We start from the raw sequence: 27721 nt of genomic DNA on the forward strand, positions 1-27721 counted from the left end.
TATCTTGGGTAGTTTTGTATCATCTGCAAATTTTGCCACCTCACTGTTTACCCCTTTTTGCAGAGCATTTATGAATACGTTGAATAGGACTGGGCCCAGGATAGACCCGTGGGGGACACCACTATTTACCTCTCTCCATTCTGAAAACTGACCATTTATTCCTAGCCTTTGTTTCCTATCTTTTAACCAGTTTCCAGTCCATGAGAGAACCTTCCCTCTTATCCCATGACAGCTTACTTTGCTTAAAAGTCTTTGGTGAGGGACCTTGTCAAAAGCTTTATGAAAATCTAAATACACTCTATCCACTGGATCCCCCTTGTCCACATGCTTGTTGACCCCTTCAAAGAATTCTAGCAGATTGGTGAGGCATGATTTCCCTTTACTAAAACCATGTTGACTATTCCCCAACAAATTATGTTCATCTATGTGGCTGACAATTTTGTTCTTTACTATAATTTCAACCAGTTTGCCCAGTTGAAGCCTGACTGAAGTCAGGCTTACTGGCCTGTAATTGCCAGGGTCACCTCTGGAGTCCTTTTTAAAAATTGGCGTCACATTAGCTATCCTCCAGTCATTTGGTGCAGAAGCTGATTTAGATGGTCACTTTACACGAGAGATCACAAAATACTCTGAGGTTACTCTGAGTCCTAAGGGACCAGTCACTTACCCGAGGTCAATTGGCATCCTTAATCACACACCAAAGATAGTGCTTGTAGCCAGTCCTGTAACAAACTAACTAAAGCTTTATTAACAGGGAAAAATAAATGAGTTATTTACAAGGTTAAAGCAGGACGGACGGACGGACACATACACACACACACACACACCTTAAAGTCTAAATGATGATAGAACTTCTATAATAAGCAAACTTTTTATGTCTTTTAGGGCTAACCCAAGCTAAACAGTTGAGGAATCCTTCTTTATGCTTATGAATTCAAGCAGTATAGGAATAATAAGCTCTCCTTAAACGACATTTTTATTTCCTTCCCCCAGTATTCAAGCTGTGATGGTACCTTCTTCAGGGCTGTGGAGGAAGCAATCAACAAAGTCTTTGGTCCACAATGGCTTCTCTGATGTTTGTAGACCTCAAAGATAATACCTCTTGTGGTGAACTGGTATTTCACACTTGGTAATTCTTCTCCTGTGACTGTGGGGGACTTAAAGTCTTAGCAAACATTTTTATAGTTACAGAGCAAATATTGCAATATTCCCCTATACCATGAGATACAGATATTATGAGTAGGATTTATACATGCAGCATCCTACAAGCATTCCATAAAGTCTAAACATTAGATACATACATAATAACTAAACATTACATACATACATAATATCTATTTTAATTATACTAACATACAGGTGAGCCAGATTGGTCTCCAGCTATGTATTTGTCAATGTTCAAGGAGGCCCAGGGCCTTGGCATGAGCTGGCCCCTGGTCTGCCAGCGTCACACCTGTGCTTGAATGCTTTACTGAATTGGGGCCAAAAATGTACCAAAAATCAATAGTTTGTGTGCATGCAGTTACTTGATCGTAATATATACATTTGGATTTTATGTACGCAAATGTGTGCATATGTAATTTGGGAGGCACAACTTAGTGCCCAGCTTTTGGAAATACTTCTCTAAATGCCACTGTTTAAAGAGTAAGTTGGTGTGTTTTATATTGCTGTTAACCTTTTCCCTCATTTGGTGAACTGAAAAATTTTCAAAACATAGCTCATCTGGCAAATAGTTTCTGAAACCAGTGTAAAAAAACCACTTAAAAATAGATGAGCATTACAACTGTAAGAATACTTCACATAAAACTTTAAGGGGTAAATGTGTGCCAGTTTTTCTTTCTTAGGTCATTTAATATCTACCCTGACATTTCCTGTAGAAAAACTAATTAAATACTTTAAGCCCTTACACTCTAGAATCTAGAGAATTGATATGGGCGGTTTTAACTTTTCATTAATGCCACTAAAATTATAAGCCCTTTGTATATAAATACATGTACTTTCACACAGTTTCACTGCATATTTAAGAATATAGGTTTTCTGCCTCAGGCCAGGTCTACACTCTAAACTTATATCAGTAGAACTACATTGCTTGGTATGCAAAAAATCCACACCATGAGCGATGCAGTTATAGCAACCTCACGCCCAGTGTAGACAGCACTATGTCAGCAGGAAGGCTAAGTAGCATCTTCACTGAAGCGCTAAAGCAGCACAGGTGCACCAGTGCTACTACACCACTGCAGCGTTTTAAGTGTTTGAGTGCCCTCAGACTCCAATTTGTGTGATTCTGTAGCCAACATATTTAAAAAAAAAAAAAAGATACTGTATACTAAATGTAACACCAGATAAATAATATTTCTGAAATACAGCACTTTCAATCAGTGTAATTTGTTCTTTATAAAGAAGTCTCACTATGGTCTTGTTTACTGAGAAGTTATTAGTATAAAAGAATACAGAAATACAATGTGACAAGTGTATTAGACTAAATTTCTTATTTATGTGGAGCCATCATCACCATTTACTGTATGGATGAATTTATCTTGTATTAAAGCTAGTAAAGTCTCTTTAGGCTGTCAAATTGTTCACAAATGACTGCTTAGAGTGTGCATTTCTGGTGAAAGTCTGTAACTGCCTATGGTATGGCCCATTTAAATGTGTAAATAGTCATCAGGACATTTTTTTTTTAATAATGGAGCTATCCCATCTCCTAGAACTGGAAGGGACCTTGAAAGGTCATCAAGTCCAGCCCCCTGCCTTCACTAGCAGGATCAAGTACTGATTTTGCCCCAGATCCCTAAGTGGCCCCCTCAAGGATTGAGCTCACAACCCTGGATTTAGCAGGCCAATGCTCAAACCACTGAGCTATCCCTCCCCCCAGACATAAAGTACTGGTAACTTTTCAACAGTTGCTTGTTCTCAGGTTGATTACTTAGTCAGTTTAATCTAAACACTAAATTTGACCTGTAATTAGTGGAAGATTTCAATAGTGTGAATGCAGGTGACCTTTAAGGCCTGGTCCTTTTCTTCCATTGCAATAATTAGTAAATATACCATTCATATATAGTATAGATTAATTTTTACATATAAGGGAAAGATTTGTTTTTATGCAAAATTATAATATTTGTTCAATATTCAGTCCTTATAGTTTGGGGATGGGGAAGTGCAAAAGTAGCCTTTATGTTCTCCATTCCTTAGCCAGCTATGTGCCCCATCTTTTAGGGTTCATTTTTCAAGCTTTTCTGTGCTACCATGAGGACTAGAAACTTGCTTTGTTTGAAAAAGGAAGCTGAAGTTCTCATTCAATCCCACGATTCCAAGAATTGGGGCTTTAAGAAAATGACCACATATCATCAGATTTATGATAAAATTATGAGTTAGCTACACCGATGATAGGCTGCAAAGTGGAATTTCTTATAGAACTTTATAAACAGTAAAAAAGAGTAATAAGTAGCAGCATAAACCTCTAAGGAAATCCTTGGGTGCTGCAAGAAGTATTTTTTTGTCTTCCCTGTGAGTAAAATGCCCCCGAATGGGACTATTGGGAACCATGTTGTTGAAAATTCCATCTTCCAGATTAAAAGTAAAATCGAGCATACCCTACTCACTTGTGTTCACTGAAGATTACTTGGTACTAGTGGTGTTCTCTTGAGTATGTTGGCTAAATTTTAAACGGCAATGTTTTTAATCTGTTGTGCAACAAAATTCCTTCTATAGATTTGAATGACTGTTTTACTATTCATTTCCCTTTATAGACACTTTTGTGTAATGGTGCTGACACAGATAAGTAATGGCTTGGAGAAACCAAAAATGCAGATTCCTGAAACCCAAAAACATGCTTCTCAAGGTCCTGTTATAAAATGTGGGAGTTTTTTAGGAACAGACTGGATCTGCTGTTTGATACAGTCAAGTTTTATTATGCCACTGGAAGAATACAAAACTCCTGCTTCTGAGGAAGTTATCATGTGATCCTTAGCCATATTCAGCACCCTTAACTTCCACTGAAGACAGTGATTGCTCAGCACCTTTGACAGTCAGGCCCTTAATGATCAAACTGACATTGATTTCCATGTAAATAGGATGAGGCTGTAAAAGTCCTTCTACTGAATTAATTCCCATGCACAATCTTTATACTGCAAACCAGTGTAAATCAAATTTGATTTTTGCAAAAATGTATCTCTTAGGCTTAGACCTTGCATGATGAGTTCCAGCAAATTTTCACAGGCCATTTATCAAGAAAATTAGGGTTTGTAACGAAAGTGCTTACAAACTCATGAATACTGAATGGCGGAGCTAACTGGTTCTTGTATTGTAAGAATGCAAGTTTTAATTTTCAAATGCAAATTGAAAGATTTGAATTGCATTGGGGAGAAAAAAAGCCTTTAATTTTTAATTGAAAATATTCTAATCTTCAGTGTGCCATGCATAATCATTGTCATAAACCAGGGTAGCATGTTATTGCACTAATTGGATATAATGGCATCTGTAAATAAGTGATCTAAGTAGAACAGTTTTGTGCTTCTTAGCATGATAAATCTTTCTGTATACAAGTTATACAAGTTCTGCTGAAAAGTTTTGACACGAGCATCTTTAATATATAAAGTCAGTGTACGTAGAGAATACAGACAGAACATCTAGACAAAGGAGCAGGCTACAGTGACGATATAAACGACTTATGAGAATCAATTTTTGATGTCCCATACTGTTTCTGTCCTGCATCACTGACATCCTATTTGAATCAAATCACAATTTCTAGAAAAAGCCTTTGTCACCATCATGATGATAATGGATCCTAAAATACTGGAGTTATATTTTGGAATACAATTCCTTTCCTAAAAAAATCTACTGAGGTAGTAACTTTTTATTCTAGGTGTATTAGGACCTTAGATATCTCTCACAACTGTGTACTCCTAGCATCACACAATTTAAAAGGCCAAAATCATCCTTCATTTACTTCTATGCAAGCCCAATGACTGTAAAGGAATAGAACCAATCAGCCAAATCCTAGGCCCAGTTGCTACTGTAGCAGGTAGTCCTCAGAAACTGCAGAGCTTGATTTGGCATTCAAACTATACCCAACAACTTGCAAAGAGTCTGAGCATAACAACTAATTTGCTTAAAATAGAACAAATTGCACTCATCCAGGCAGGGTGCAACAAGGATGTTTCGCGTCCTAGGCGAAACTTCCACCTTGCGCCCCCCCCCCCCCCCCGAGCCCTGTGGCAGCTCTCTGCCCTAAGGCGCCCCCCCCACCCTGAGGCACCCCCCCTGCAGCAGCTTCATCCCCCCCCCCTCCCCCCCACGGCAACTGCCCCTGGCCCGGGGAGCCGTGCGGCAGCTCCCCGCCCCAGCTCACCTCTGCTCCACCTCCTCCCCGAGCACACCATCGCCGCTCCACTTCTCCCGCCTCCCAGGCTTGCGGCGCCAATCAGCTGTTTGGCGCCGCAAGCCTGGGAGGGAGAGAAGCAGAGAGGGGTGGCGTGCTCAGGGGAGGAGGCGGAGCAGAGGTGAGCTGGGGCTGGGAGCGGTTCCCCTGCAGGCCGCCCCCCCTTACTTGCTGCAGGCGGCCCTCCCCGCGCCCCCCTGCCCCAGCTCCCTCCACCTAAATGCCGATGGCGACTGGGGCGGCTAAAGATCGGTCGGCACCGAAGGACCCGAAATGCCGCCCCCCAAATGCTAGCACCCTAGGCGACCGCCTAGGTCGCCTAATGGGTTGCACCGGCCCTGCACTCATCCTCATCTTTGATAGGGAGATGAGGTTTGCAGAGACACTACAGATTCCGGCATACAGTAATCCATCTGGTCTGAACAGACGCTGCTCAGAATGAGATGCATCATTGTATCCTGAAAGCCTTAGTCTGTGTGTGCCTCATTTCAATATTTCAGAGGTTGGTGGCCACATAGTACATGGTATTTTGGCTGGATTGCGGCTTGGACCCTGCCTTTCAGCTACCTTTGCCATAAGTCTTACCTCCAAGGCATCACCAAATGAGTTGTGTCTGATGTTACAAAATATTTTTTTTTTAAATATCTCTTTGAGGCAGCGATTCTGGAAATGACACCAAAAGCCTGGCAGCACAAACCAGATGCAAAAAAAGAGGAATCTTGGGCACTAGATCTTTATAAACAATTGCTTGCAAATAAATTATCTAATGAAGGTCGCACTTGTGAATCATTCTGGACAGGATTGTCATTCTTGAAAGGATTTTTATTTCTGTGAACTAATTCTTTATCTATAGGTAGTCGCTAAAGACTTCAGACATTGTCACCTAAATCACATAATATTATTTTTACTTCATGACTGGATGACTGAAACGTTTAAGCGGAGGAATAATGATGAACAGTGAATAACGAATACTCTTGTTTGCACACAAATACCCTTATTTCTGTGATAATGCTGGTGTTTATATGAAGAGCTGCCATTCCCCTAAGTACAGTGAATGCAAATTTTTCCATGCAAATGTTCCAGAACAGAGGAGAAAAGAGGGCACGAGCATAGCTGAAATGATCAGCTGTTTGAAATGTGAACTAATGTTTGTGAATGCTCTTATTACAGCTCTATCTAAGGTTACCAGAGCAGCTGAGCACCTCATAATCTTAAATGTATAATATCCCTGTGAAGTATTCACATTTTGCATATGGGTTTCTGACACACAGGAAGACTAAGTGACTAGCCTGAGGTCACATAGAAAGGTCTGCAGTGAAGCAGAGAATTGAACCCTCATCTCCCAAGATCTCAGTTAGTGCCTTACCCATTGGACCATCTGGTGGACACCAAACATTTCCAAAGCTATTCACATTTTTAAAGCATGTTTTTCTTCCTTTCCTCCTCCCAAATTCTTCTTTAAAAGTTAGATCTTCTGTTCTAATGCCAGCAGCACTAGAAGGCTTGCCAAAACAGTGCAATTACATTAAGTGGTACAGCTGAGTTTACAGTAGTCTTGTGTGTGTTTATATATTACAGGGGATGCGCTGTTTTTTAAACTGGGGTTTCATTTTTATTGTTTGGTTGAAATCAACCTCCTGATGCCAGATTTCAGCCTGGCAGCTGGAAGTCACTGTTATAGCAAATGTCAGAACAAAAAATGGCCTGGCAGTGAGAGCAACACTACTTAAGTAATATGTTTTAAGAATGTTTGATCATGGAATAATAGATTTAATAAAATTTCCCAATAATACTGTATGGGCATTGGGCCTTCTGAAACAACGATGTCTCTGCATTTTGTGCTTTGTATGAGCTAAGAATTGTTATGTATGTTTGTTTTTTGTTTTTTGGCTCAGATTACATATCTATAGAGGGATCAACTATTACACTAGAACAAGGTAGTGAATTTAATAAATTTGTCCCTAGAGCACTACAGAAATTGCACTGTGCTGTGATATTTCAAAATACTGTGAAACAATTTTTTTTTTTAAACATGTCTTTTGCTAGGATCAGAGGCATGAAGCCACAATACAACTCTCAGCACTGTATTTGTGGTGTAAAGGCCTTGGCAGTAACTTTATTAAACTTTTTATTTAACTCAAACAAGTTAATCAAATGGATATCTGCCAGTTCTCACTCCTTGTAATCTGCTGCTCTTCTGGAAGCCTTGAAGATTTACAAGTGCTGAAGTTGGCAAATCCCCCAACTAGCTTCCCACCCATGTAAAGACAGGATTATCCAGGAGGCTACCTTGTACCTATATACATCAGTAAGGTCTACCTCAGTTATGAAACGCCAACCCAATGATGTCTTACAGAATTCCCCAAATACCACCTTGGTCTTTAGGACAATAGGCCAACACATACATGCTCCAGCCCAAAGCTGCAAACCCCCATTCATTAACTAATCAATGGGTTAGACAGAAGATTCCTGTAGCTAGATCCTGCTGACAATGCTACTTTGTGAAACTTGAGTTATTTTTGCTAGCATAAAATCATAAGCATTAGAGACAGAAAAAGACCTATCAGGGAGGTCATGCATAACCTTCAGGATTATAATAATGCTGTGCATTATTATTATTTAATGTTTATATTATGGCACTGTCCAGGCGTGCTCATCAGGATTGGGTCCTCATTGTATGAGGTGCTGTTCAACCCTAGAAGTAGACACAATCCCTGCCCCAGTGAGTTCACAATGTCCTCTTTCTTCAATGTTGTAAATACCTTTTTCCTAAAGAGTCTAATTTAATATTTCTATTTATGCAATGAGCAGGTATTTCTGTGCCATGTATATTCTTGTTGAGCTTTCTTTCTGTTCTGTAGACAGTGTAGAAGATGAAATGGAAATAGCCACCGTGCGGCATCGGCCTGAGGCTCTTGAACTGCTGGAAGCACAGAGCAAATTCACAAAGAAGGAACTTCAGATTCTGTATAGAGGATTCAAGAATGTAAGCACTTTCTTTCTGACTTTATTGTCACCTTAAGTAGCAGCATGCAACCCACAACAAAATCAGAAATGGTATATGAATGGAATGCATAATGAAAGTGTTTGTGGGGTTAAATAACAAGATACTATGTATCTGGTCAATTTAGCAAAATCAAAAAAATACCGTGTTTTCCATAAACAAGATAAGATGTTCAAGCTATGCATATAAGCTTGACTGTTCAATATGTAGGAGGTTTTTATTGTTTGTGGTTAAGTACTGACAGATGTGCTCTAGATATGCAAAAGTTTGCTTAATGAGAAATAAGTCCATGTCAAACTCTGGGTAGAAAAACATCAGAATTTTGTGGAAGTTCTGATCCAAATTTGGCTCAGGCACCAAGTTATCTCTACAATAGACTAAATCACAAACCTAAATCTGAACATCTTCAAACTGTGTGAAAGTTTGGAAATGGGTTTGGATCTAAACTGTGCAGCTTAAGCCCATCTCAAAGTTTAATAGATGTACTGTTTTAGAGACAAAAATGGAGAAATGGAAAGAAGTGTGGTTAGACCATAGACTCATATTCTTGTTCTCCTAACTGTGCCATTGATTTGCAGTGTTATTTTTGGCAAGTTATTTAACCTCTGTTTGCATTGGTTTATTCAGCAGGATGATAATATCTGCCTCACAGAAGTAATGTGAGGCTTAATTAATTAGTGTATGTGAATCGTTTTGAGATTCTTACATGAGTCACTATGTAAGCGCAAACTTTTATTAATGTTCCTAAATGGTAAGTTGTTGTAAACCTTAGTATGAAATAGGTAATGGCTGTAGCCCTGATGTACAACTTTTTGTGTTTCTTTGTGAATTTCAAATGGGTTTCTTTTACATTCACTGGATTACATAAACTGTCCTACTATTAGCTATTTTAACATGCACAAATTAGTCATTTTTAACCAATGTTTCTCCACTATCTTCTTGCACCTTATTTTATCATTTAAACCTGTGCAAAGTGGTCAACAACATCAAATCAAAATGGTAGTATTTTGCACAAACTGAATCAGAGGGAATTACATGTGCATCTGAAAGCAGTTATTGTCTCACAGAGCTGAATGAAGTTATTTCTGAGTCTAAACCCTTGAGTGTCTACCAGAAAGTATCAAGAAGTGTGTTTTTTTGTTTTAGATTATTTTATGAATACTTTTATATGACATTATATGCAATTAACATTGAGCCAAGATGTTTGATTTTGAATGAGCTTGAATAATATGAATTGGAGTTGTTCACCAGTCATCAGTGAGCAATTTCCAGTCACTGAGCTGAGTCCTGTGTTCAGATGAATGCAAAAATATATGCAGCCTTCTTTTATGGCCCTTTTGATTTAGGTTTTTTTTTTTTTTTTTTTTGACCTTCACTTGGCATTTACTATAAAAATGAAATATAAGAAGTTAGATGTAGTACCACTAATAGCATACTGATAGCACAATGACAAAATGAAGTATAATAATATTTTTTTAATGGCAGGCACTTGAAAGAAACAGTAAACCTTACAGATTTCATATAATCTGTAATGAAAGAAGTCTAGCTGAAATTTCTTCTTAAACAAAAGGTTTTCACTGAAAAACCCAAATGCAAATAAAATACAGTCAGACCCTTAGGGCATCCTGACTGAATATCATTCCTGACACCAGTGGGTATCTGACATTGGTATTGTAGTGATTAAGAGTGATTGCTCTTAAAAGCTTTCCAACTTCTTTAGATAACTAGAGAACGTTCCCTTGTTCTTCACAGTATTCTCTAGCTATTGCATATCCTGAGGTAATGTTCTCTAAAGGTTTTAAGAGCTGTAAGGTGGGCAAATTGAGGCTTCCTGTATGTTTCCAAAAGAGCAGTTTCTAGCTTTTTGAGTCTTTTTGGATCTGAATATTTTCTTGAACGTAGAAACATGTATGTAGAAAGTGTTAGTTATAAGGAAATATTGAGGATTTTCAATAAAGCCTAAAACAGGAGTTCCATCCCTTATACTTATTTTCCCCTTTTACATTCCAAGATGCATCAGATATGTTTTATCATGGTAATACATCCTTCCTCAGATATTTCATTCCCTTATCGTCCATGATAATCCAAGAGATGCAAGTTTTGAATATCTGGAGTTAATGAGCATGAGCTGCAGTTTTTCTTTATTCAGTTTATCGTGGTAAACTTGTCAGTTGTCTCCAAAACTGCTGCAATGGATGTTTCAGTCTTACAGACTGTTAGGAAAGTAACATCTGCCGCAGCAACAGAAGCTAGCCCAAGCCACAGAATTCAGAACTGGATTCTTTCCAAAGTTCATAGTTGAATCTGGGGTTTCGTTTGTATACATTGTAGTAATAAATTCTAGCTGCAAAGTTTGGTGTTGGGGCCAAAGATCCCCAACTTCCTCATAGAGTGAGTGGATCAAGTGCACCTGTACTACACAGATATCTTGGATGTACTGAGCCACAAATATTAGTCTGTCTATTCTATCATCCTTACACATTTTATCAAATGGAGTTCAAGCAGCCTTAGCAGGTACTGGACACCAATGTTGTCGTTAGAATGCTTTTGCAGATTTGACTCTGGATGTTTTTGCCCCTGTGCTGATTGGCTGTTTGTTCCAACCACTGTCCTTGTCTCACTCCACCTGCCCTCCATGTTCTCCTCCTTCCTTGTCTCCCTCTTCTCTCCTGCCCCATCCCCCTTACCTAACTCCCTTCAGTGTCCCTACTCCCTTCCTTTTTTTCCCTTTACCAAATTCCTCCTAACAAAACCATACACACAAACAAAAATGTGGCACAGCATGACGTTTGCAAACCATAAGTTTGGTTCTTTTCATTTCCCCCACGCCTTGTCTGTCGTGTATACTCAGGTTTTGCCTGAGTGGGAAAGTTATATTGGTATAAGCTAAGTTGTGAATTTAAATCAACATAATTATACCAATGTAAACCCCTCCACCCCAGGGGAGACTCTTATTCTTATAAAAAGGAGATGGTGCCTTTTTCAGTTTAATTTATGTTGCTTGTGGAACCTACATAGAGAGAAGGTAAGTCAATTTACTTATCAATTCTATGCTATAGAATCCCTCTTTCTGACTTAAAGTATTTGCAGAGACCATGAATTCTTATCCTTGCAAGAGCCTGATTTACTATAGGAACCTTCTAAATACTAAAAGTTGAAATTGTAATAGGATTCACTTTCTTTTTCTTCTTAGGAATCCAGTACCAGCCTTTACCATAAGACAGTTATGCACGCACACAATTAATAATTTCAAATTCCTTTTTATGAGTAACATTCTAATGATAAACCATTACAGCACAGCAGTTACAATGTACCCTAGTGAGACTAACATCACTAACTAGAGATTTCTTGTTTTCCTTTAACATGAAGAATATAACACAGTGCCTAGTCCCTTACAAAATAAATACAGGGATTGGGACTTCTGACAATCAGAAATCTTCTGCTTCCCCCCTCCCCCCCCCTCCCCCCCCCTCCCCCCGTTTCCCCATGCGGGGCTGCTGTCGCTGATCTCCCAAGCTCTGACTCTCCTCCTCCTCCTTCCCCTACCCTTCCCCCCCCCCCCCCGCCTCGCAAGGCTGGCATCACTGCTTGCTCTAGTTCTGTCTTCCCTCCCTCAACCCCATGCATTGCTGCTCGCTCAAGTCCTACTTGCCCCTGCCCGAGTCCTATCTCTCTCCCCTGCCCCCCGCACGTGGCTGGCATCACCGCTGACCCCCCAGCACATTCTTCTGCACCTCACTTTTTTGACAAAGTTGGGAATTTGTCCCATTTGCTCTTGCCAATTTAATCAGTTGGCAAGAGCAAATGGTCAAAAAAGTTGGGATGGCCAGGATAGGGCTTAAAAAAGGGACTGTCCGGGCTTAAAAAAGGGACAGTCTGGGTTATCCTGGGAAGCTCTATCTTTTCCCTGCATACACGGCTGGGCTGGATTTGACTGGTGTTTGCTAATTTTGTAACCCTGCCAGAACTCACTACTGATTGACCAGGACCTTCCAGCTTCTAACTAAGGGGTATGTGTGTACATGTGGAATGTCTGCCCTTAGTGCCCTTCCACATTAGCTTCCAAACAGCTACTGGGTATGGTTAACAGCTTTCTGCACTCCCTTTAGGGTGCTGAAATAGCCTAGCAGCTACTTCGTTGCAGTCACTCAAGGCTTTATACTTGGTTCCTGGGAATGTTTCCATATCAACTCAGAGCAAGTAGAAGCAGCAGCTATAATTACAGCAATAAGTGTTTTTGGCTGAAGAACAGGAAATAAGAAAAAGAAAAGGAGATTACATTTGGGAACGATTTTAAGGTAAACCCAAAATAACCACTCTTATACCAGAATAAAAGTGTTCCTGCCGAGGTTTATACTGGTAGAACTATAACTATTTAACTAAACCAGTATAAATGGTAAAACTTTCCTGTGTAAACAAGCCCTTACATTGTAAGCACTTAGAGTAGTAGATAGTCCCTTCCTCAATCTGTGTACAGTGCCTCACATGACCAGATCCCATCATCAGTTGGCTTCTAGGCACTACCATAATACAACTGATAATAATATAGTAATAATAAAAACAAAGCTGGGAAGGAATATAAGGGAATGAGACTCCAAACAGCCACCATACATTTATGACTAATATCACAATAAATATAACATGAAAACTTTTAATTAAATCCTCTTGAAATCCATATTTGAATAGAACTTGTAATAATATTAAATGCCTTTTGTGCATAAAAAAATCATGTACTGCACATGAAAAGTATAATTGTCTGAATTTTCAACTGCATTTTTACTTTATACAGTACAGTTCTCTCTTGTATGTCTGTTTATCCAAATGATACAGGAGGGAATAAGTCATTGGGTCCCAGTCATGACAGAAATAAAAAGTTATATCCTGTATAATTATGTCCAGTGTATGCAGTGTATGCCTGCAAGCTACTTCCATAGTTCTGCTGCAGTGTAGATGAGAAAGATGTTATCTGAATCAAGTGTTTTTGTAATGTGCATGACATTTAAGAGGTTTGGGCAATTACTTTGTTGTTGTTGTTTAATTAAAAACTAAGTAAGCCTTCAAAGACATTTTAATCAATTGGATTTCCTTATGCAAGCAAATTACATTGAGCGATATGATTATCGGATGAATTGACATTCTCACCATCACAGCACCCATCATAGAATAGTTCATGCAGTAGAAGCAGAAAGTCAAGGAATGAGTCTCTGGGTACGTCTATACTTACCTCCGGGTTCGGTGGTAAGCAATCGATCTTCTGGGATCGATTTATCGAGTCTTGTCTAGACGCCATAAATCGATCCTGGAAGTGCTCGCCGTCGACGCCAGTACTCCTGCTCCGCAAAAGGAGTACGCGGAGTCGACGGGGGAGCCTGCCTGCCTGCCGCGTGTGGACCTTGTAGTTCGAACTAAGGTACTTTGACTTCAGCTACGTTATTCATATAGCTGAAGTTGCATATCTTAGTTCAAACTGGGGGGTTAGTGTGGACCAGCCCTTTGAGTTTATGTGGCTGCTTGGATGCTTTAGAGAGGGTTACCCTGGTAGAACATCACCTCTGCTGCAATGTTCAGGAGAGAGAAGTAGAGGACGATTGTAGAAAAGCGGCCAGAAGCACTCATTTAGCTTTCTGGAAGGGTTGTTTGGGTCATGGCCAGGGCCATTAGGGCAACACTTAAAGGACAAGAGGCGAGAGATGAAAGGAAATGTGATGTGAAGGGGTGGGAGATGATCCCTTAGATGTGATAAGAGCTATGAAAAGGATAAGCACTATGGGAGGGCATAGGCTTGTGTTCAGTAATTTAGAAATTTTAAAGCTCTTACATTATCATTTGAAAAATGGGCTTAATGGAAGTCTCAGGCTTCTCCAGGCTCCAAAGATTTTCCCCAGCATTCTGGCTTCACAATCTTCCTGGAGTGTTGTTGATGGATTGTTGGTCAGCTACCATCACAGTGGGGCCCCTCCATTTTCTATTTGGCTTCTTGTCATCCCATTTGTTGTAAATTGAAATTGTGATTGCTGCAATCATTAACCTTTCAAACCAATGGCTCTGTGGCATGCCTAGTACAAATGGCACTTCACAGTAAATTGCCTAGACTATCAAGCATGCACTCAGCATGTGGACTTGCTTTTTCTTTTGTCTATTAATAAGTCTCTCACAGCTTTAAGCCACTGCACATTTCTATTTAAAAAATACTTAGAGCTGGTCTACGCTGGAAACTTACATCTGCATAACTATGTCTTTCAGCACTGTGACAAATCCACACCTCTGAGAGAGATAGCTACACCAACCAAACCTGGTGTAGACAGCGCTACGTTGATGGAAGAATTTTCCCATAAACCTAGCTACTGCCTCTTGGGGAGGTCAGATTACTGACAGCAACAGGAGAACCCCTCCCGTTGCTGTAGTGAGTGTCTACACCAAAGCACTACAGTGGTACAGCTGCAGCTGTACTGCTGTAGCAGTTTAAGTGTAGATATAATCTTAGATGATGCCTTCGTCACACAAAGGATGTTCCTATGCAAAACTTAAACATTAATAACCCTTTAATTTGGTCTATTGTTCTCATTGCAAATTCTGTTGTACTAATAAATATATCAGAAGACTAACAGGCATTCAGGGAATTGTGGCTAGATTTTAGACATGTGTCAGTACTGAAACGTATGCAGGTTAGGGGCCCATACCCCCCACCCATCCTTGTACCATGGAAAATACATGTGAATTGATTCCTTAGTCTCTGAAACTATCCACCACTTAAAATTTCCTTAGAAGTGAATAGAGACACTTTTATGAATGAGGGAGATTTAAATAGTTACCTTGTGTATTTATATTTTCTGAGAATTTTTTTTTAAGACACCTTTCATTCAAAGTGCTCATATTGCTGTTAATAAGTATATAAATCAGGCACACACAGACAATATGTTGAAATTCAACAGTGTAAATTTTACTGTAATAAAAATATTTAACTTGTACACACCAAAAAAAAATAAAAAAAAATCAAAAGCATGTAGATGTGCCCCTGGCCTGGTGCAGCCTTGCTGATAGCAGTTCCCATTAGAGTGCTCCTGCACCCCACCAACTCCTCTCCTCAACAACTCTATTGTAAGACTTGAGGCCTCCAGCCAAGCGTCATAAAAAGAGTCTCCAGTTTGTTCCATCTTCATCACACCAGTGCAACCCAAGAGCTGAATGTTTATCTGAATGGTCAGAAGGTGAAGCATGAAGTAGAACTGATCTATCTAGGTGTGACCTTAGACTGCACACTGAGTTACTATGTTCACCTGAAGAAGACAGCAGCTAAAGTTAAGATGTGCAACAATCTTCTTAGCAAACTGGCAGGTTTGTCATGGGGTATTCGTGCTCCAACTTTACGAACGAGGACTTGCCACCTCGTATTCTGTGGTGGAGTACTGCTCACCAGTTTGGAGTTGATCGTCACACATCAAACTGGTGGATAGGCAGTTACATGCCGCCATGCGTATCATCTCCGGCACCCTGCATCCAACTCCACTCCCATGGCTTCCAGTTCTGAGTAATATTGCTTCTCCTCATATCAGACGAGAGGTTGCCAGTAGCAAGTTACTGGAGAAAGTGTGCGCCATCCCAAGCCTGCCGCTGCACAATGACCTTTTTAAACCACCAGCTGCACATCATGTCACCCATTATGGTCTCATTCGCCACACCAGGATGTTAGGGTGGAAACACTCTGGCGGGAGGAATGAATATCTGTTATAATCCCCAACCAGTCCCTCGTCACTGACCCCACAATTTGCCCGCCTGGTTTTGACCTGCCCTGTCACCAGTGGTGCCTATTGAACAGGTTCCAGACCTGGCAAGGTCTCTGTGCAGCCAACCATTATTGCTGGCTCCTTCGTGACCTCCCTTTATGCAGCTGCGGTGCAATACAGATGATGATGCACATTGTCGATGAATACCTGCTGACTAGGTTCAGCGGTGACCTAGAAGAACTGCATCACGCCACTGAAGATGCCATTGCTTGGCTAGACGACTATGCACATGCTAAATAATAAATACCAATTCCTCCCCTCGGCATTCGAGCATGTGCTGAAGGTGTGGCTATAAAATGGGTCATGTTGCCACCTCAGTTCCTTCCAACTGTAGCAGTCAGACAGATCTCTACGTCTCCAGATCTCTTGGATCCATAGTGTTGAACAAAGTGCCTTACTTACTCAAACATTGTTTGTTTGATTTAGTTAGATAGTGTTTAGTGCTTTATTTTAATGTGTCTTAGGTTCTTCTTCGAAAGTGGACAGCAGTTCTCTCTAACTCTCCTTGTTAGGGTAGGTCTATACTTACCTCCGGGTCCGGCAGTAAGCAATCAATCTTCTGGGATCGATCCCGGAAGTGCTCGCCGTCGACGCTGGTACTCCTGCTCTGCGAGAGGAGTACGCGGAGTCGACGGGGGAGCCTGCCTGCCGCGTCTGGACCCGTGGTAAGTTCGAACTAAGGTACTTCAACTTCAGCTACATTATTCACGTAGCTGAAGTTGCGTATCTTAGTTCGAAGTGGGGGGTTAGTGTCGACCAGGCCTTAGTTGTATATAGTTTGTTATCAGTAAGTAGGTGTTAAGTAGTGTTAGTTAGTAAGTTAGCATCCCAGCACGGACTTAGTCCCGGGGTGGGGCATGCTCCGATCCTGGGTTTTAAGCCTTGTTCTGCCTGCAATAGGCCTATGTCCATTAGTGACCCTCATAGCAGATGTCTAAAGTGCTTGGGGAAGTCACACCTGAAAATGATTAGGGGGTGGAGCACATGACTTATGAGGAGAGGCTGAGGGAAGTGGGATTGTTTAGTCTGCAGAAGAGAAGAATGAGGGGGGATTTGATAGCTGCTTTCAACTACCTGAAAGAGGGTTCCAAAGAGGATGGATCTAGACTGTTCTCAGTGGTACCTGATGACAGAACAAGGAGTAATGGTCTCAAGTTGCAGTTGGGGAGGTCTAGGTTGGATATTAGGAAAAACTTTTTCACTAGGAGGGTGGTGAAGCACTGGAATGGGTTACCTAAGGAGGTGGTGGAATCGCCTTCCTTAGAGGTTTTTAAGGTCAGGCTTGACAAAGCCCTGGCTGGGATGATTTAGTTGGGAATTTGTCCTGCTTTGAGCAGGGGGTTGGACTAGATGACCTCCTGAGGTCCCTTCCAACCCTGATATTCTATGATTCTATGATGTGTCTCATTTGCAAGTACTTTTGTCCTAGAATTCAAAAGGAGCATGGCATTCATATAAGGACCCTCCTCATGGAGGCTGCGCTTTGCCTGGCATCGGAGCCTTCCCACTCCAACTCTATGCCCAGCACCTCAGCATCAGTGCAGAGTGTACTGCCAGCATTGGTCTCCAACCGGCACTGCTCCCCTTCGCTGGTGCCCAAGAAGTGTCTGAAGAAACAAGGCTCCCTGGCACCAAGCAAGAAGGGTTAAGGGGAGTTGGGCAAAGGACCTGTTCAGGCTGCCCACCCACTCTGGAGCCACAAGGGGGTACTCTCCAGCTGGACCCCCCCCAGACTTCCTAGGGATCCAACTCCCTGGAGCAGTAGGGAACCCAGGCACTTGGCAGGACCGTCGACATCTGAGGCCCTCCTGGCGGCTAGGGAGCAGAGACCGGTGCCACGCATGGCTTTGGATCTGGCTAAGGCTTCCCATGGAGGAAAGCCAGCCATGAGACCTCCTCAGAGGGTAGCCGAATGCCGTCGGTCCCCAGAGCAGAGGCAGTGTTCGCTGTCTCCACAGCTGAGATCCCCGATTCCGCAACCTAGATTTCCTGTCAGATGGCCCAGGTCGCCAGCACCATGTTTGCGGTCATCATTGCCTTGCTCAGAAGAGTGGCTTTGAAATTGGGCCTAGAGGTGGAAGAAATGGCAGAGCAGTCTGATACTTTATTCAACGTGCTGTTGGTGGCAGCCTCCTCGGGAGTTGCATTGCCTGTGCACTACAGGATTCTAAAGATAGCCAAGGCCCTTTGGCAAACCCCATCCTCCATCCCACCCACCTCCAAGAGGTCCAAAAAGAAGTATTTCATCCCTGCTAAAGGGTTCGAATACCTTTTATCCACCCACTCCCAGGGTCACTGGTTTTATCTGCAGCCAACGAGAGGAGCAGACAAGGACAAGCGAGTTCTGCCCCCAAAAATAAAGATGCCAAGAGACTGGACCTTTTGGGGAGGAAAGTTTATTCAACGGCGAGCCTTCAGTTTAGGGTGTCAAACTGGTGAGGCTTTATTTGGGAGATACAATTTAATTTAATCAGTGGGACTCCCTCAAAAAGTTTAAAGACTCGCTGCCCCAGGACTTGACCCAAAAGTTCACCGCCATCTTGGAGGAGGGTACCACAGTGGTGAGGAGCTCCCTCCAGATGGCCTGGGACGCGGCCGATTTGGCAGCCAGAGTTGTAACCTTGGCCGTGGTAATGAGGTGCAGTTCCTGGCTTCAATCCACGGGTCTGTCCCAGGAGATGCAGTTGGATGGGAGCGGACTCTTCTCCAAGCAGACAGATGGGAGGCTGCATGGACTTAAGGACATTTGAGCCACCCTCCGCTTGCTAGGCCTACATACCGCCGCAAACAGCAAGGAAGCAGTTCAGGCCGCCCCTGCCTCCTAGGTCTTGGCCTCCCTATCAGGGATCCTCTAGGAGAAGGGACAGAGACACTGGGTTCAGTCATTGCCCCTCTATCTCCAGTCACCAGCTCAGCCTGGCCTGGTGAAACACCAAGGGGGCCAGAAGTGCCTGTTTTGAAGGTGCACTTGAGGATGGCTCCCCCATCAATTTTCAGGATCCACCCTACTCCTTCCTCAACCACCTGCATCCCTTCCGGTTGGCTTGGTCATGAGTAACCTCAGATCATTGGGTGATTGGCATAATATCTCTGGGCTACACCCTGCAATTCTCGGCTGCCTCTGCCTCCCACCCCTCTTCCCTGTCACTCTTCAGGGATCCTTCTCATGAGCAATTTCTCACTCAGGAAGTGGAAAACCTCCTATGGCTGGGAGCGGTGGAGGAGATCACCTGGGAAATAAGGGGGAAAGGGTTCTATTCCTGCTATTTCTTAATCCTGAAAGCGAAAGGGGGCCTAAAGCCTATTCTGGATCTGTGATGCCTCAACAAATATTTCAAGAAGTTAAAGCTTCACATGGTCTCCCTAGCCTCCATCATTCCCTACCTGGATCCTGGGTATGCTGTCCTCGACTTGAAGGATTTATACTTTCATATGTCCATCTTCCAAGGGCACAGATGGTTCCTCTGTTTTATGGTGGGCCGGTGCCATTTCCAATTCATGGCGCTGCCCTATGGCCTCTTGTCAGCCCCGCGAGGGTTCAGAAAATGCCTGGCGACAGTGGCTGCTCACCTGAGGCATCAAGGTGTCCAGGTTTATCCGTACATCGACGACTGGCTCATCAAGGGTAGATCTCGGGATCAGGTAAAAAGGAGCCTTGATCTGGTATGTTCTATCTGCCACAATCTGGGCCTGTTAATAAACTTAAAGAAATAGACCCTAATACCGGTGCAATGGATAGAGTTCATAGGCGTGGTCCTCGACTTCATGTGGCCAGAGCCTTCCTTCCGGATGCCCGTTTTCAAACCATGTCACACCTGATCTCTCATGTGAGGGCCCACCCACTCACCACCACTCACACCTGGCTGAGGTTGTTAGGCCACATGGCAGCCTGTACTTACGTGGTCTGTCACACTCAGCTGCATCTCAGACCTCTGCAAGTGTGGTTGGCATTGGTCTACATCCCCAACAGGCATGATCTGGACTGCGTAGTCAGGGTGCTGGATGACATACAGTCATCCCTGGAATGGTGATTGGACTCCGGATCGGGGTTGGAGGGAGTTCCCTTAGCGGCCCTGGCTCCATTGCTGACCTTTAGTCTCAGATGCCTCGGACCTGGACTGGGGAGCCCACTTGGGTGATCTCAGCACGCAAGACCTTGGTCACTAGACTCCACATAAATGTCAGAGAGCTCAGAGTGATTCACTTGGCCTGCCAGGCTTTCTTGCCCCACCTGAAGGGCAATGTGGTACAAATCCTGACGGACAACACCACTGCAATGTTTCACATCAACAAGCAAGGTCAGCCCTTTGCCAAGAAACTCTCCAGCTCTGGGACTTCTGTGTGCAGCATGCCAATCTTGGGGCTGCACACCTCCCCAGGGCCAGGAACATGTTAGCAGATCACCTCAGCAGGTTCTTCTTGTCTCACTACAAATAGTCACTCTATCTGGAGGTGGTCAGCGTGATCTTCTAAAGGTGTGGAACTCCTTGTGTGGACTTGTTCACGTCCCGTCAGAACAGGAAGTGCCACGTATTCTGCTCGATTTGGGGGATCGAGAGAGCCTTCCTGTCAGATGCCTTTTTACTCCCGTGGTCATGGGCTCTAATGTATGCTGTGGCTGCATCTGCTGTCAGAGAACCATGGTAGTCTTCTGCACCCAAACTTGGCAGCACTGCAACTGACGGCTTGGCTGCTGCGTGGCTGAATGCAGAGGAGCAGGAGTGCTTGGCCCATGTCCAACAAGTCCTGTTGAATAACAGAAAGCCCTCCACCAGGGTGACCTACCTGGCCAAATGGAAATGGTTCACATGCTGGGCCTTGGACCAGGGTATCCGGCCCAAGAAGGCTTTGCTGCAGTCAATCTTGGACTACTTTCTGCATCTTAAGCTCCAGGACCTGTCTCTTTCATCAATTAAGGTCCACTTGGCCGCCATTTCGGCCGTCCACCCTCCATTCCAGGGCAGGATGATATTCATGATGGTCAGGTTTTTGAAAGGTCTGGAGCAACTCTATCCCCACATCCTTGACCCTGTCCCCACGTCCTTGACCCTGTCCCTCCTTGGGACCTGAATCTTGTACTGGCGTGGCTCATTGGTCCCCCCTTCAAGCCTCTGGCATCCTGCACCTTTTCTCTACTCTCCTAGAAAGTCTCATTCCCGGTGGTGATGTCTGCCCGCAGGATCTTTGAGATTAGGGCCCTTACCTTGGAGCACCCTATGTTAGAGGGCTTTCCCTTCACCTTCCCACTTCCCTGGTTCTTGTCACACAGACAGCAAGCAGCAAAAGACCAGAAGTCTGAAGAGCAGACAGTGCAATGTTTATTGGGGTTAGTTTCCAAGCAAGCATATTCTGAAGCCCTTCACACCAGTCGGGCTTATCTCTATACGCCGATAGAGCCTTTCCCCAATGTTCCGTTCCCATTTTGTAGTTGTTCATTTTATTGTGCCTTCCTAAATACTTTGCACTTGTTTTTATTGAATTTAATCTTGTTAATTTCAGACCAATACTCCAATTTGTCAAGAACTTGTTGAACTCTAATCCTGTCTTCCAAAGTGCTTGCATCCCCTCTCAGCTTGGTGTCATCTACAAGTTATATAGGCATACTTCCCACTCCATTATCCAAGTCACTAATGAAAATATTAACTAATACAGGACCCAGGACTGACCTCTATGAGTCCCCACAAGATACAGTGTCTCAGTTTGACAGCAAACCATTGAAAACTACATTTTTAGTATGGTTTTTCAACTAGTTGTGCAACCACTTTATGGTAATTTCATTTAGAGCACATTTCCCTAGTTTTCTTATAAGAATGTCAAGGGAGACTGTGTCAAAAGCTTTACTAAAATCAAGATGTATCATGCTTACTCCTTCCCCCTATCCACTAGGCCAGCAACTCTCTCAAAGAAGGAAATTAGGTTGGTTTGTCATGATTTGCTCTTGACAAATCCATGCTGGCTATTCTTTATAACCCTATTATCCTCTAGCTCAGCAGTTCTCAAACTGTGGGTTGGGACCCCAAAGTGGGTCGCGATCCCATTTTAATGGGGTCTCCAGGGCTGGTGATAGATTTCCTGGGGCCAAAGCCGAAGCCCCACCACCGGGGGCCAAAGCCCAAGGGTGGCGGGGCTCAGTCTTTGGCTTTGCCTCCCCTGCCCCAGGCGGCAGGGCTCGGGCTTCAGCTTTGGCCCCTCTACCTGTGGTGGCAGGGCTCATGTGGGCTGAGGCTTCACTCCTGGGGTCATATAGTAATTTTTGTTGTTAGAAGGGGGTTGTGGTTCAGTGAAGTTTGAGAACCCCTGCTCTAGCTGCTTACAAACTGATTGTTTAATAATTTGTTCCAGTACGTTTCCAGGTATCAAAGTTAGACTGACTAGTATATAATTCCCAAGGTCTTGTCTGTTCCCTTTTTAAAAAATAGGTACTATGTCTGCCCTTCTCCAATCTTCTGGAACTTCACCCATCCTCAAAGATAATTGCTAATGGTTCTGAGTTTGCTTCAGCTAATTCCTCAAGTTCCCTAAGTTGATAGAGCCGGATGAAATTCATCTTATCTAAATATTCATTCACCTATTATTTCTGTATTTGGCTTGTGTTCTTTCCCCTTTTTGCTACTATAAAGATACTATTAAATATCTGATCACCATTAATCTTTTTAATGAAGATGGAAGCAAAATAGGCATCAAACACCTCAGCCTTCTTAATGTCATCTATTATTAGCTCTCCTTCCCCACTACATATTGGACTTACACATTCCTTTGCCTTTCTCTCACTTCTAAGGTATTTATAAAACCTCTTCATATTGCTTTTTATGTCCAATGTTGGTGCAAGTCTTTTTTGGTGCCTTGTCCTTAGACCACTGGTCTATTGTGATTTAACAGGTATAAAGTCTTTCTCCTTTTCCGCCTCTTTTCTTTGTGTGTGTGTGTGTGTAGGGGGGCGGGTGTTTTGTTTTTTGAGGATTGGGGGTGGAGGTGTGTGCCTAATATTTGGAATCTTGTGTGAACTTTTTGATTTCTCGGTGGCAGTCTATACAGTGTCTTTTTTGTGGACAGAAAAATACCTCCCTACAAAAGTTTTAAGTTTAAGTTTCACATTTGTTTGTCTTATCTCTAATACTTTTTTTAGGTAAAAAGTAAATCTGATCTGTGTCCATTACATTTTAGGACCAACTAATTCTTCTTTTATATCTCTAGAGTGAAATTCTCCCCAAGGCAGAGTGTTATTTTGATGACATAAGTGAGATTTCAGTGGTACATAGGCTTCATGCTTCTCCTCTGCACAGAGGTGACTTTCACCCTTAAAGCAATTTTCAGTTTGTATAACCACTCTGACCAGTGATTAATAGGCAATAATTTTCATGCTCCCTTTCAAATGTGGTCTCCAAGACAATCCGTTTCTTGAGTAGAATTTATGTATTGTAGTACAAATAGAGAACGTGTCCCTTTGCATTATATTTGTCAAATGCTAAAAGCTGATCATAACAAGGGAAAATGGCTTTTGACTCTTAGAGGAAAAATAAAAATGAATGATGCTAGAGAGGTTGAATTCCTCTGTGATGTTCTAGGTGCAGGTTTTGAGGGTGAGTCTGCTATCCTGCCTTCTTAAATTAGTATTTGTTACAGTAACAGTTATAAAAACAGCAACAAACCTTACACAAAATCAGAGGAAAAGACAATGGTCAGATGGGGGTTCCCATAGTTGCAGAAGAGGTCCTAGATCTCAGCCACGTGCCTCAGCACAAATACCAACCCTCCCTATGAGTGGGATCAGGGTTAACCCCTAGAACAAGCACAACACTTAATAATAGAGCAACACTTGTATCTAACCCAGGAAAAGCCAGGAGCTGACCCAGGCCGAGATCTCTAGCAGGGGGTACACAAACTCTCTCACTCCTGGGATGGCATACACAAAACAGCTCTTCCCTTTTCCGTGCCTGGCCAGGCACACGCAGACTCTGCCCCACACCAGTGCAATCCCCTCCATCCTTTGGGTCAGTCCAGCTTATCTGTGTGTTCTGGTCTGAGCTCAAAACGGTGTGTCAGTTATGTGGTCTCAGCTGTCCTGTCACCTCCAGGTTGAGATTTTACAAGAGTCCTTTTTTGCAAGCTTAGGTTTACCATACGTCCGGATTTTCCCGGACATGTCCGGCTTTTTGGGCCTCAAATCCCCGTCTGGGAGGAAATCCCAAAAAGCCGGACATGTCCGGGAAAATAGGGAGGGAGGGCCAAGCGGTGCTCGGCCAGGGCCGGGGCCAGTGGTGCTCGGCCGGGGGCCGGGGCCAGGGCTGAGGCCGGCGGTGCTCGGCCGGGGCGGGGGGCCAGCGGTGCTCGGCCAGGGGCCAGGGCCGGCGGTGCTTGGCCGGGGGTGCTCGGCCAGGGGTGCTCGGCCAGGGGCCAGCGCCCCAGGGCCTGAGCCAAGCTGGGCGGGAGACGCCAGAGCCTCTTGGCCTGGGCCGGCTGGCCGCCGAAGGGAGCCGCTCGGCCAGGGGGCCGGACTGGGCCGCGCCACACCCTGCCCCAGCCCCAGCCCCAGCCCCAGCTTACCTGCTGCCTCCTTGTTTCAGGTTTCCAGCGAACTAAACTAAAACTAAAATATGGTAACCCTATGCAAGCTGCTTCCCCTCCTCCAAACAGCTTCCCCTCTCTCCTTGCTCTTTCTTCTTTTTTGTTTTGTTTTGTTTTCTTTCCAAATTTCCTGGGCTGGTCCTCCATCCAGTCCCCATCTGCTCATTCGCTCATACCCTTCCAAGGGTCTGTATGTTTGACTGGCAGTCCCACCCAGCCAATCCGGATTGTGCAGAATAGCAGGGAAGGGGAGAAGGAGAAAGAATGAAGGGAGAAGGCGAAGGAGCTCCCTCACTAGCTCCATGTCCACCACCATGTAAACACACCTGTCCCTAGGTAGCGGGCATACCCCATGGCTTGGCCACTCTCAGCATTGCTGTATCAGTCCGATAGGGGGGAATCCCCCTTCAGCCTTTGAGAACATTGGGGTGCTCCTGTCTCTTTGTTGTGTGCCCCTGCCCTCCAGGGTCAGGTTTGTGTGCCTCCTCCCTGCTCTGCTCCTCCCGCACCTTAGGGCCAGACTTGGGTACCTCCTCCATGTGTCCCCTAATCCCCTCACTCTGCTTTTCCCCTGTCTCGGGGCCAAGACCAGTGTAGGGTGCCAGTGGGGATCCCGCCTGTGTGATCCACCCCACTAATGGGAGCCCAGTGACTGCTTCCAGCCCTGCCTCCTGCTACTAGGACTAGAATCTCCTCTTCCCTTCCCCCCCCCCCCCCCCCAAACCACACAAACATGCTGTTTTGTGGCTCAGGCTCCAAGTGGCAAGGCCTAGGTATGCTAAGTATGTTCTGGTGGACTGCCTTTTCTAGTTTATCTGCAATCTGTGCTCGGCCGGGGTGCCATTTAGGGAGGGCATGGGGGCGGAGCCCTCCCCCCCCCAGCCCGAGTTTCATACAGGAGATGTGCGAGCTCCCAAGTAGAGGTCTTAATTACAACACAGCATTAGTGTGAAATATGAGTTCTGCAGATGAGAGGTGCCCTTGGGGCAGGGAGTCAGTATTTTGTTTACAAACAGAGTCAGGGTGGTTAAGATAAGAAAGGGCTTGTGATTAAATTAAGGATCTGGAAGTTTATTCTGTAAAACAGGAATCCCTCTGTGGAGGGAGGAGAGGGAAGAGGGATTGTTTTAGTGAGAACACAGGAGACTCAAAAAATACAGGCAAGGTTACTTTCAGAAAAGGGGGAGATTTGGGGGGGCATTGGTGAAAAGAAGGGGCCAAAACCAAGGGAAGGGATAGCAGTGGTATAGATAAGGTCCCACTTTACCTGTGGTACTTTTGTGGCCCCCCTCACCGTAGTATCTGAGCACCTCACAAGGTGTTAACCTATTTCTCCTCACAGTAGAGCAGTGCTGTTTCCCCATTTGTACAGATGGGGCACTAAGGCACACACAGACTAAAGGCCAGATTTTCAAAGGTATTTGGGCACCTTTTGGAATTTTCAAAAGTGCCTAGAATGTTAGGTGTTTTGCAAACCCCACTAGATGCCAAAAGATTTTGAAACTAAGGCACTGGCCTGTGGTCATACAGGAAGTCCATGGTGGGAGTAGGTTCATCTGCAGAGTTCACCTCCCTCCCCAGGTGGGGTAAAGAGGTACCTTACTCGCTCTGCTGCTCAGGCATTCACTGGCTGCCCCTTTCTGCCAGACACCCTGCTGGCCACTCACTGACCGCCTGCTCGCTGCTTCTGCCAGCCGCCTGCTCACCACTCTTGCTGCACCTCTCCACCAGCTGCCCTGCTGGCTGCTCATCACATCTGTCCTATGAGCAGCCACTCGTTCACCATCTGACTGTCAGTAGCCTTCTGCTGCCATTTGCTCCTCTGCTGTGACTCTGCACACCAGTCTCTTAGTAATTTTCAGCTCTTTTCAGGCTGGGCAGAAACACTGCCCCATCTCAAGTGATTTCAGCTCTGATTGGGCATTTAACATAACAAAGAGGCTCCTAATTAAGCCTATTTAGTTCTATTCTTTGAACAGTGGGGAGGAACAGGTTAAACCAGTCTAGGGAGGACCCTTGAGGGTGTGCAGCCTCCTGGCTGGGGATACCCGTTCCCATCCCTCTTACTTTCACAGGGATCTGACATTCGGGTCCCTGCTTAATTCTTTCAACTGAGGATGGCCCCCCTCATTTGGGACAGGTTAAGCACAGTCCCATTTTCCTGTATTCCTACAATAATTGCAACCTTGGTAACCATGTTTCACTACCCCTGCATTCAGTACTAAGGTCATTTGTACCCAGCACCAGCCAAAGTTGACTTTAACTTTACTGAAGACAGTCACAAAGATGTCTACAAAAGAGTTCTGGTCATGTTTGCTTTATATCTCAAAGAAATGTGGTTTATGGAAAGAGCATGTTGCCACCAGAGAATTCAAGAACTGGTGGAAAATGCTGAAAGTTTTATAAGAGCTCTGTGATTTTTGGAACTGCAAAACATGAAAATATCAGACAGGCTGGTTATTGGGTTAACAGATGAAAATATTTCACAGCAACTGCAATTAAAAACAGACTTAACCTAACACACAGCTATTCAAATAGTCTGAGCTGGTGAGACAGCAAAACCAAGAGCAACTTGCCAAACTTTAAAAACATTAAACTAGCTTTACCATAAGACTCCTGAAGCAATGAGAGAGAACTCCCAGGCAAAGAGGGACAAATTCCAGTCAAACACCAAAGCCTTACAGCCTAAATTCACAAGATGTGGAAAAATTCACAGCTCAACAGATGTATGTTTTGCCAAAGTTGCAACATGTAATAAATGCACAAAATATGGACATTTTGCAGATGTTTGCCTCACCAAAGCAGTCGGGGAGTTGACAAATATTACAGACAATCAAGAGCCATTGTTTCTGGGATCTGTTGCATATGATGGCACAGAGCCTGCCTGGAGAATGAAACTGAACATTCATGGATAGACTTGAAAATTGACTCAGGATCAGGCATCATAATCATCTCAGAAGGGAGTTACAATAACCTTCTCAGCCCCTC

At 43.8% G+C, this 27721-nt stretch overlaps 1 protein-coding gene across 6 annotated transcripts in view; it reads left to right on the top strand.

Annotated features, from left to right (window-relative positions):
* Positions 1 to 27721, top strand: part of KCNIP4 (potassium voltage-gated channel interacting protein 4) — a 404115-nt gene that overhangs the window by 298706 nt on the left and 77688 nt on the right. For all 6 annotated transcript variants that reach the window (XM_042855423.2, XM_005303438.5, XM_042855424.2 and 3 more), the window contains exon 2: positions 8242 to 8366. In XM_042855423.2, coding sequence (XP_042711357.1) covers positions 8242 to 8366 — 125 coding nt within the window. The remainder of the gene's footprint in view (positions 1 to 8241; positions 8367 to 27721) is intronic.

This window comes from Chrysemys picta, chromosome 5 (assembly GCF_011386835.1).
Source record: "Chrysemys picta bellii isolate R12L10 chromosome 5, ASM1138683v2, whole genome shotgun sequence".
In the NCBI taxonomy this organism is placed as follows: domain Eukaryota; kingdom Metazoa; phylum Chordata; order Testudines; family Emydidae; genus Chrysemys; species Chrysemys picta.